This window comes from Salvelinus alpinus, chromosome 28 (assembly GCF_045679555.1).
Source record: "Salvelinus alpinus chromosome 28, SLU_Salpinus.1, whole genome shotgun sequence".
In the NCBI taxonomy this organism is placed as follows: Eukaryota; Metazoa; Chordata; class Actinopteri; order Salmoniformes; family Salmonidae; genus Salvelinus; species Salvelinus alpinus.
The window spans coordinates 15754541-15766088 of NC_092113.1; the positions used below are offsets into that span (position 1 = coordinate 15754541).

The window sequence follows — 11548 nt, forward strand, 5'->3', positions numbered from 1 at the left end:
TATTTCTTACATTAAAAATTTAATAAAATCCAATCAATGCACCAAACTTTTTCCAGGCCTAGAATTTCAGTATGGCTTATTCTCTGGACCATCTCAGGCAGGGACTTGTATCCTTGGGGATATTACACAATTTGTTTTCTGATGGAAATTCTGCAACCACTGCACGGTGCTCAGAAATTCTGAACAGGAAATTACTTCTCAAAGAGACATTTGTTGTTTGTTTTTTCAATGATTATTTGGAGTGAAGAACACTTCAGAACCCCTAGAAGCATCAGCACCCTTCTCTCTGATTGGAGACATGCACCGACTATACTCTATGATGTGTACCTCAACTGAAAATCGAAAATAAAGCATTGCCAAATCAAAAGCATTAGTCGTTTTCCAGGCAAGACAATTGCAACATAAAATGACTCAACTGACATCCGCTGGACAACTATAATTCAAACCAAACAAAACAAGCACTCTCGGAAGAGCAACTGATGACATTCTACTGTCTGTTGGTTGCCAAATCTAATCTTTATTTGATTCATATTTACATAACCTCACTTTCTATTAGATTTGTCTTATTGACGGTAGTGTGGAACAGGTTATGAATATAGTATTGTGAAAACTAAGCAGAAAACAATGAGAGATTCAGACATGCAGTGCCACCTGCTGTTGATTACATTTACATTACATTTTAGTCAGATCCAGAGTGACTTACAGTTAGTGCATTCATCTTAAGGTAGCTAGGTGAGACAACCACATATCACAGCCATAATAAGTACATTTTTCTTCAATAAAGCAAAGTCAGTGTCAGTAAGAAGTAAAACAATTGCGAGTGTTAGTAAGAAAGGCAAGGATGTTCTTTTTTTCTGGTAATGAATCCTTGTGGGCTACAATATTACTGTTATCCAACATACAGTACATTACGTGGATCTAATTCAATGTTTTTCATTCTACAAAATATTATGTTTTTAAGTCTAACACATTGTAGTTGTACTATTTCAACTATTTGCAGAGTTGTGTGTAAGAATGTTTCAAAGGTTAGAACAGTGTGTGCTCTTAGCGTGTGACTTACTGTAGTCATCATTGGGAAATAAAAATACAAGCAAAACATCTGCATCACATTCAGTGTTGCTGCCTGGCCTGTGTGGGTGGAAGGTCCGGAGAGGACCCATATCCTCATCATGACTGATAAACAATGCAATGGCCATGGACCTCCATTCAACTGTACAGAGCTAAATATTTAAGAGATAAACATGTACTTTTACACTATGGTGTTTATGTTAACATTGATGGTATGGATGACTAATATTGCTGAGTCTGACTAAAACAGTCTGTTAACAGCAGAAAGTGATGTATGGCCATGACAGGAAGTGGCTTGCTCAAACTCTCACTACCGGATTCAGGCCTGTTGACCAGCCTCCCACCCACGTAGCAACCACCACAAGCCTTACACATCAGGGATCTCTGTACAAGTGATGCATAGATCTTATGTTATAATTAAGCATTATCACAGAGCACATTCACCCTCACTAAGTTTCATGTGATTTACTGGGCACATATTTGGCTCAACTTGTACCTCCAATATGAATATCTCTAACGTGTTACTATGACCTTCCTTCACTATGGTCTTCCATAACCTTACTGTTATACTCTCATTTTCCTTTACCTTGGTATTTATTTCCAGCTTGTCGCTGGAAATGCCCTCAATCCACGGCGGTAAAACAACATCAAGTAATAGGAAAGGACCAAACATTTCTGCAGTGAGATGGCTGATGTTTGTGTTACAGTTTTTTCCAACTGCTTACACACATTTTCAAAACTGTCTCCTTTTTTCAAAACTCTACACACAATTCCCAAAACTTCACACACAAAATGCAAAATGCCTCACATCTCCTTCAAAATGTAACACTGCATTCAAAATGCCATAAACACATGTCAGAATGAAGCATTTGCATCAAATGGCGAACACTGCTTTCATAATAGTACATTTTTGGATATACCATGTAAACACTGTTGTTCTAAATCTAAAGCTCTTTGGTCTTTCATAGGCTTATATCTACATTTCAATACAATGTTCTACAGTGAAAGTCATCTGCTGAGAGGGGTAACAAGTACACTGTAAACACCAATGCAATGTAGAAACAGAAAATATTAATTAGGCCAAACATTACTGTTGTATACAGTAGCATACAACAAAACCATAAACATATGTAAACCAAAACTATATTCTTTAGAATACAGTAAAGAACACAATTGTGTGTGTGGGGTCCCGGGGGGGCAGTCCAGGAATTGGTAGGGGGGGGGGGGGGGCAGTCACCAGTGCTAAGCTACGCTTCATCTCTTCTCCGGCCTGGGTCTGGCCACAATACTTCGTCCACATCACAAGATACATTTTCTCTTGCCAAACGTCGAGGGAAGTATCTCCTAGCATGGCGTATCCAACCTTGGACAGAGGCAACCTCTATGTCCCCATATGCGTCCTCCATTGCCTGGAGAAGCGGCATGCGGGCATAGGGTTGGCGATCATACACTTTCCAGCGCCAGGCTGAGAAGAATTCCTCTATGGGATTTAGAAAAGGTGAATATGGGGGTAGCTACAAAACTACAAATTGTGGATGGGTGGCAAACCAGTTTTGGACCAGAACAGCCCGGTGAAAACTAACATTGTCCCATAAAACCACAAATCTAGCAGGCTCCTGATCTGGATAAGGGACAAGCATTGTGTAAATTGCATCCAGGAAAGTGAGCATATGGCCGGTGTTGCACGGACCCAGTGTGGCATTGTGATGGAGGACCCCGTTTTGAGTGATGGCAGCACACATAGTTATATTACCCCCACGTTGTCCAGGGACATTGGTAATTGCACTCTGTCCTATTACATTTCTTCCGCAGCGCCTGGTTTTGGTGAGGTTGAAGCCAACCTCATCCACATAAATAAATTCATGGCGAATTACATGGGCATCCAGCTCCAATACTCTCTGTAACAGACAAAAGGATATACAGATGAGTAAATATGGTATGTCTGAAGTACTGGAAGTAGTGTTGCATACATACCTCTACAAAGTCATGTCACATATTCTTGACCGTTCAAGAATGCAATGCAATGCAGTGCAGTAAATGGATGGCTTAGAGTTACAAATGTTTATGCAATACTATGCAGTCATACGTATTTTACAGTACATTACTGTAATGCTAAAATAGTCATTAGATAGTTGCATACCTGTTCTCATTTCTGAAGGTTCGAATTATGGACACCACTGTAAATCGACTCAAGTTGGTTAAACCGTGGTCAAACCGTGGTTGATCACATGATCAACAAGTGTTGCCCTAATCTCATCAGAGATGGCTCTCCTTCCTTCTCTTCTTTGCCCTCGTCGTCTTCTTCCTCTTCCTCTTCCTCTCCCTTCTACTCCTTTTGCTCTCTGTCCATTGTTGGCATCCATTGTTCAAAACAGGTAATCTGACCTTTGACCTATTTATAGGCCTATACTACAGTAAAGCAGTGATTGGTTAGTGATCAGTTAAGCTATTAGTGTTTGCACATGTGAGGAGTGTGTGTGTGACCTGGTGAATAAGTGTAGCATTTTGATTGGTTGGGTTTGGAAAAGGAAAGCAAGTCACTTCCTGTTAGATTTTTGTGTTTTAGGTAGAGAATTGTGTGAAGTGTTTTGAAAAAAGTGTTTTATGCAATTGACAACTGAGTCAAAGGCTGAGAAATAGCTTATGGTTTTGGATATTTAGTGTGTAGTTTTGCACTTTGAGTGAGAGGTTTCAAAAATCGTGTGACATGAAAAGATTTTGTGTGTAAGCAGTTGGAAAAAACTGTAAATCAACATTGTTGTTATAGATCAGATCGCTATTGTGAAAGATAATGTGTTCTCAATGACTTACCTGTTTATAAATAAAGGCTAAAGAAATAATTAAAATAACACTGTTATTCAATTTGTCGCCCAGCGGTTTCCATCACATCAATGCTCATTTCCACTACAGTTTCATAAACAACATCTGGCAGTTCGCCCACAGTGACTGTTATTCACTTTTGCACTGTCAAGACACTGTGATGAAATTATAAAATGCTTGCAATATGGCTCTCACATTTGACATATTATCCACTCAATGGTTGTATTGCTGTAACTGTGCATACTGGTCCATTGTTTGCATGTTGTAGCTCTAGAGAAAATAATAGTCAACTTAAAATTCAGATTTGAGGTTAGTGCGCTCTCCTTCCAAGTTACACAGAAGCCGGTGGCACTGAGTCTGCAGGGGTGAATATCAGCCTTGATTATCTATGTGTGTGTGTGTGTGTGTGTGTGTGTGTGTGTGTGTGTGTGTGTGTGTGTGTGTGTGTGTGTGTGTGTGTGTGTGTGTGTGTGTGTGTGTGTGTGTGTGTGTGTGTGTGTGTGTGTCTGTGGTGTGCATGTGTCTGTGGTGTGCGTGTGCGTTTGTGTGTGTGCGCACGCATGCGTGCGTGTGGAACTGAGAGTCTGAGAGAGTGAGTGGGTGAGTAGAGAGGAAGCGTGGAGAGGTAGAAGAAGTAAACGAACAAAACAGTGCTCTCATCAGCTTCCCTAAAGCCAAGGAGCCCAGTGTTAAGACTGCCTGTGTCTGTAATGGCTTATCTGGACTGAGGCCCTGGTCATCACACAGCCACATAGTACTCACGGACAGAGGAGATTCTGAGGGCCAACTTTGATTGGCAGTCCCTTGCACTGGTGAGTTACCTTCCAGGCCTTTCTCATTCAGTGCGATAGCGACAATCACAAGCCAGAGTAAAGGCCTAAGTATACTGTACTGTTTGGTTGCAGGTGGACTACAGATTGTTTCCCCCCATCATCATGTTAATGTCACCTTTTAGCCGAGAACATGGAAGACTCTGGTCAGTCTGATGCTGTATGTCAGCCCATACAGATGAACTGATGCATACTTTCAGCTCTTCCATCATTGCAGTACAGCTTACGGTTATGTTCTGAGCTTCCTTACTGTATTATTTGTTGTGCTATAAGTAATAATCATATCATTGACCACATCACCTCCTCATCATTTAGTATTCCAATGGTCACTGAAGTGTTTAGTTCCTTAAAAACGCTTTTGAGCTGAAATCAAATCAAATTTTAAAGCTATTTATGTATCTGAGAGTATATCTCTGTCTATTGTTTTTTTTAAACATAATTTACTTGTCTGATACAATGCAGCTTCAAGGACTTCATCAGCAAATCCAATACACTATGTGCAAACATTTATGCAAAACAGAATGTTAGTATGATGAATAAATCATGGGCAGCTATTGACATGCACATTTGCGCCAGCCTTGAGCCTGGAGTCATTGAGGAATGACTACTGATTCACCTATTCCCAAAGCAGCTCAGCTTCACAATATTCTCTCTGCCTCTCTTTCCTCCAGGAACTTCTCAGTGATTTTTCAGCCACTCTCACATTTAGACATGCACCTGAAGCCAAAGAGGCTAGCTACTAACATACTGAGGCACTGTGTCAAAAAGATTGCGCGTCTGTTCTTGCTCACTCTCTATTTCTCACTGTCTCTATCTCTCTCTCCCCCTCTCTCTATCTTTCTGTTTCTCTCTCTCACTTTCCAGTTATTACTTGTTTCTTCTTGCCCTGGTTGGTTCATGTCAACGGCAGATATTTAATTTGGCTTTGGATTATTCTGACACATCGGCAACCCAGGATTCAGGTATGGATAGATCCAGTTTTGCGTCAATTTGGCAACAAGCGATGGGAAAGAAATGATGATCTGAAACAGAAATTGTTAGTCAATGGTGTTTTTCTACTGAGTGTCATGTGTTGTGAATGTCATTTCTCAGTTTTAGGGGATGTGAGATATTTCATTAGCTGTTGTACTTTTGACAAGAAGAGCTGATAAGGGTAAATATTTCATCTGAATTGAATTGCTATTGTGGTGTGTTGGTATAATAAGGAATAATGTGATATAGCAATAAACTTACAATACAGTTGTGATCAAAATAGAATAGTTCATTACAAGATCCATGGAGATTTTGGATGTTAAAATTGTGTGTGATTTATGCCCGTTTTGAGGTCTGGGTAGACTAGTTGAACAGAGAGAAGGGAAAAAAACATGGCTGAGTATGTTGGTCACAGAATTAGTGAGGTGGGCAGTTAAGGTCAACAGGTCAATTCACTAGCTGTCTTTAATACTCTCTCTCTCCCTATCCCTCTCTAGTATTGGGGAAGCTACTCTGAAAAGATAGTTTACCAAGCTACCAATTACTTCACACTGACAGAAGTTAAGCTACACTAGAGCTACCCCTACGAAAAATACAGTTACTTTACTAAAGTTACTGTGAAAAAGTAGTTCACTACATCCAAACTACTTTGTGAAAAATTATCAAATGTAAATCTGAAATGTCATAGACCAGGGTTCCCCAACTGGCGGCCCGCGGGCAATTTTATTTGGGCCCCCCAAGTAAAAAAAAGTAAGCAAGGTTTGAAATTTGTTTACGTGGAGTGGAAAAGGGGAACAAAAGAGCAGACTCAGATGAGGAGACTGGGATAAAATAACCAAGGTATTTATTAAAACACAAGGGGGAGATCAGGGGAAGCTCGGGCGGGTTGCTGGAAACCAGGTGTGGAGGCTGAGGCTGGAGCGAGAGGGGTTGAGACAGGGTAAGCAGGTCCAGAGGGGTATCGAAAGGAGTAGTAGAGTGGGGAATCCAGGACAGAGTAGCAGGATGACGAAACGTGGGACTGGAGACAGGGACCAGAGTCAGAGTGAGCAGAACTGTAGCGGAGAGGAAAACAGCGCCAGGCAAGGAAAACAGGCACAACAGGATAACTGGATCTGAATAGTAACAAAGGGCTAGCAACATAGACTGACTAAGCAGAGATTACGATCTGACAGCGTGGAAGTGGCAGGGCTGAGTATTAGTAGAGGTCTTGATTATGGAACAGGTTGCAGCTGGTGGAGATCTGCTCTGACTCCAGCACACCTGTCTCCACCCACACAATCACACACACACACACACACACACACACACACACACACACACACACACACACACACACACACACACACACACACACACACACACACACACACACACACACACACACACACACACACACACACACACAGAGAGAGAGGGAAAGAGCACTGAGGGAGGCGGCAGATCAAGGCGACACAGGATGAGCATTAGAGGGTGTTGCAGGAGCAGATGTGACATAATTATTATATTTTAGTCAATTATTATATCGGTTTGGGCTTCTTGCGGGTCAATTTGCGGTCAACAAATTATTAGTAATTATGTTCCAGCCCACTCAGGCAAAAATCGGCCTGTGGCTGAATCTAGTTGATGATCCCTGTCATAGACTATAAATTGCAAGAACAGATCACTTTAGCCTATTAAACACGAAAACAATATTTCAAGTGACCATTAGGCAGGTCTGATGCTGGAAATGATTGGCTCCTTCAGCCAAAAAAAGTAGTGTGTACTTCCAGTAGTTACTGTAGCTACAACACTACATGGCAAAAAAAAGTTATACTGAAAAGACTACCTAGATTCGAATTTAGTTCAGCTACCACCAAGCTAATGCAAAATATAGTTAAATTACTAGTTGAACTACATGTAGTTCACTATTCTCTCTCTCTCTCTCTCTCTCTCTCTCTCTCTCTCTCTCTCTCTCTCTCTCTCTCTCTCTCTCTCTCTCTCTCTCTCTCTCTCTCTCTCTCTCTCTCTCTCTCTCTCTCTCTCTCTCTCTCTCTCTCTCTCTCTCTCTCTCTCCTTCTTCTCTCTCCTTCTCTCCTCCTCCTCTGAGCAGATGTCAGTAGAGTATGGTTGTATGGTATCCTTCTAAACCTCCCAGTCATTCCACACACCACCATGAATGAGTCAGTAGAATCCCCATCATCATCACAACCTGTGGACCAGGAACAGTCATTCCCCTGCCCTGCTGCCACAGCTCCTCGCAAACCAGTCCAGCTCCAGGAGAGGTAGAGAGACATCCATGATAATAAACAGTACTGTCATTATATTTATTGAACCGAGTTCCTGACCTTTTGTCCTCTCTGTGGTTCCATACATCCTCAGACGGGGCTCCAATGTGTCCCTGGTGCTGGACGTGAGCAGTCTCAGCCTGGGTGCGGTGGAGCCCTTGTGCTCCATCTCCACCCCCAGAGAGACCCTCCTCCACCTGCTGAGGACCTCAACATGCCCTCTGACCCCCTCTCAGCTGCAGGAGGCATCTGACGAGACCAGCAGGCTGAACTCAGAGTACCAGGTTAATATCTACAGTAACTGTACGTGCAGAGATTGACTGCATGTAGGATCAAGTGTAATTTGTACCCTTAGCCTGTCCATTCTTTCCAACAGAAGATTCCTCCAAACTTCGTCAACCCTGCAGAGCTGGACATTCCAGGACGCGCTTTAAAAGACAGATACAAGACCATACTGCCAAGTGAGTGCCTAAGTCATATGTGACGAAATAGTTGATAAATGCTGAAACACACTGGCACCCAGGCAATGTAAACACTATAATCATGTTAACCAGATCCCGAGACCCGTGTGTGTCTGAGAAACCCTGCAGCAGAGGAAGGGGGTGATACTGAGAGATACATCAATGCAAACTACATAAAGGTTAGAATCATGCATTATTACAACCACTGTCTTTATTTATACATTTTTGACACAACTGTGTCATGCGAACTTAAAGTAAGAGTAATACAAAAGGTGAGGAGAAAGTCAAGAACACACACTGCACAGTGTATGTTAAAGCGGCAATCAGCAGTTGAAACTATAACAAAGCGTATTCGCCACCACTGTTTTGCAAAAAAGCTGAGGGATGGGGCTGGAGAAATGTAACCATTCTCCAATTCATAGACAGAGCTATGGATGCAAGTACTGACCATCCATGAGATAAAAATTATAGTTTTAATCAAGTTTTGAGGCTATACAGTGTATGTGTACATTTACTTTGTTTACAAACATTGGAGTAAAACAAGCGTATACTTTGGGTGCTATCTAGAACTTAAAAGGGTTCTTCGGCTGTCCCGATAGGAGAACACTTTGAAGAACCATTTCTGGTGCCGGGTACTGTAGAACACTTTTGGTTCCATGCATAACCTTTTCCTCGGCGAGTTCTACATGGAACCCAAAAGGGTTCTACCTGGAACCAAAAAGGGTTATCCTATGGGGACAGCGGAAGAACCCTTTTGGACCCTTTTTTCTAAGAGTGTACCACAGTTGAACTAAGCTCATAAGTTATATTCTTCAAAGATCAATCCTACATATCACTCATTTATCAGTCCAAAAATGGATGCAGCAACTGTAGCTTGCCCCTTTAATGATTTAAAGAGTGATACGGTTGGTTTACGTGGGCGTATCATGTCAACCAAGGAAACCCACAGGAAGTCAAAGTGGAAACGAACGACACAGCCTCAACTCTTGCTGTCTCCCACGCAGGGTTACAACAGTGCACCCAGTGCCTACATCGCCACCCAGGGCCCCATGCTCAACACCGTGCATGACTTCTGGGAGATGGTGTGGCAGGAGGGATCCACCACCATTGTCATGATCACCAAGCTAAAGGAGAAGAACGAGGTGACAGGGATATGTCAATTTTATCCCACCTCCATAGCTTTCATCAATGGTTTCCGTTGACAGACATATTGATGTTTACGTCTACAGTATACAAAAAGTGTTTCCTGTTTTTCAGAAGTGCGAGCTTTACTGGCCAGAGAAGGACGGCAGCTATGGCAGATTTGAGGTCAGAGTGTCCATTGTGAAAGAATGTGATGGCTACACCATTCGAGATATGATTATACAGGTGAGATAGTAGGTTATTATCATCCCTAAAGTGTGAAGTAATGCCAGTCAAAGCGCTGGGTTAAACCAGTTTTAAAAATTCCGAACTTCTGAATGAATGATTGAATGAATGAAAGAATGAATGAACCAAATAATTCACTAACAACAATGTGTCTGACAGGTGGGCTCAGAGAACAGGCAGGTGAGACACTACTGGTACTCCACATGGCCAGACCACCAGACCCCAGACTGCACTGGGCCCCTGCTCAGACTGGTGGTGGATGTGGATGAACACAGGCAGTCCATACCCAGCCCAGGACCCACCATCGTCCACTGCAGGTCCCACTAGCACACCCCTTAACACGGGTTCTCATTAGCTATCAATATAATACATGTGAAAGAACAAACAGTGACATATGATAGAATGTCCTTGAGAAGAAAAATAGCCCTAGGCTACTTGAACGGATCTCACTTCAAGAGGATTTATACGTTATGACACCTTAGGGAGGCTCCCTTCACATACCATGTCAGCCAGAATTAGGCTCCGAAATGATTTATGGTGAATGGCTTGAATTCACTTACTGACGGCAAAGGTGAATGCTATGGAATTCCATTTGTGTTGTGATATACAGTATAGTGTACATGTGGACTGTGAATTTCTGGCAGATACTGTATCAGAAAGACTGAAGTATAAATACATTGTATGACAGAAGTTTGAATGTAACATCTCTATTTGACATGATCTCATGGGCTCTGTCTTGCAGTGCAGGGATTGGGAGAACAGGTTGTTTCATCGCCAGCAGCATTGGATGCCTACAGCTGCAACACACTAGTAAGGCTGACGTGCTTGGGATCGTCTGTAAGCTACGCCTCGACAGGTACTAGCCACTACACACTTTGGCCATCCGCCCTGCTTTTGGTAGTAACCTGTTGCCTAGTCACCTTACCCCTATACATGTCTACCTCCATCACTCCACTATCCCTGCACATGTAAATATGGTATTGAAACAAATGTTTTAAATATTTCCTGTATACAGTATGCTTGCTTACTTACTTAATTGCGTATTTCATATTTATTATTCTTATTTCTCGTGTTTTTTCTTTATTTCTAGTAATACACTGTTATTGACTATTGCATTGTTGGGCTTTGAGTTAGCAAGAAAGGCATTTCACTGTACTTGTGCATGTGACATTAAATCTTGAAACTAAAGGGACAAGCAAATTTAAACCAAACTCTGTTACTTATTATGTAAACTATCAAGTGAGCACCTTGGTTCAAACACAGCATTTTATATTTATATTGAGTTCTGAAAAAAAGTGTGTAGTTTGGGGATGCTGCCCTAAAGGATGCTGCTCCCTCACTCTCTCCGCCTCTGTGTTTTTAGGGGTGGTATGATCCAGACCAGTGAGCAGTACCAGTTCCTGTACCTCACCCTGGCTCAATACAGTAGGCAGCTGGGGAACACAGACAGTGGCTCAGAGAGCCCTGTCCCTATCCAGACCATTAGAACTACGGGGACATGCGGTGACAGAGAAAGCCCAGCTAAAACTTGATATTTCCGCATGGGGGAATAAGCTCCTGGAACTCTGCTCACACACTGTGGCCATCTCATCCTCTTGACTGTGACATTGATTGTGGCATTTTGATGGGCATGTGATGTGGTACTCACCACACCATGCAGTTTGAATTTTATTGAAAGTCATTAGTATTAATATTGTCCATATTTGCTACCATGATAATAAAAACAAGTATTATGCATAATGTCCTTGGCTCTAATTAGACC

The 11548-nt window shown here is 42.1% G+C and overlaps 1 protein-coding gene across 7 annotated transcripts; it reads left to right on the top strand.

Moving 5' to 3' along the window:
• Positions 1–4490: 4490 nt before the first annotated feature.
• LOC139557277 (tyrosine-protein phosphatase non-receptor type 7-like) lies at positions 4491–11528 on the top strand. 7 transcript variants are annotated; one of them, XM_071371862.1, is made up of 12 exons: positions 4519–4700; positions 5583–5680; positions 5811–5871; positions 7783–7954; positions 8052–8241; positions 8313–8418; positions 8512–8597; positions 9423–9560; positions 9676–9786; positions 9946–10103; positions 10529–10642; positions 11150–11528. In XM_071371862.1, the coding sequence occupies exons 4-12, from the start codon at positions 7845–7847 to the stop codon at positions 11316–11318; spliced, it is 1182 nt and encodes a 393-aa protein (XP_071227963.1). In that variant the 5' UTR covers positions 4519–4700; positions 5583–5680; positions 5811–5871; positions 7783–7844; the 3' UTR covers positions 11319–11528. The 7 variants fall into 7 exon arrangements, with proteins under 7 accessions (XP_071227965.1, XP_071227958.1, XP_071227960.1 ...); XM_071371857.1 differs by lacking the exons at positions 5583–5680; positions 5811–5871 and adding an exon at positions 4794–4864 and having other exon boundaries at positions 4517–4700; XM_071371859.1 differs by lacking the exons at positions 5583–5680; positions 5811–5871 and adding an exon at positions 4794–4864 and having other exon boundaries at positions 4518–4700; positions 8337–8418.
• The last annotated feature ends 20 nt before the right edge of the window (positions 11529–11548 follow it).

Excerpts from the sequence above, each read along its gene's own strand:
- LOC139557277 (XM_071371857.1), top strand. Across the intron at positions 7,955-8,051 it reads CCAGTCCAGCTCCAGGAGAG|ACGGGGCTCCAATGTGTCCC; the intron begins GTAGAGAGACAT and ends ATACATCCTCAG. Across the intron at positions 10,104-10,528 it reads CCCACCATCGTCCACTGCAG|TGCAGGGATTGGGAGAACAG; the intron begins GTCCCACTAGCA and ends TCTGTCTTGCAG.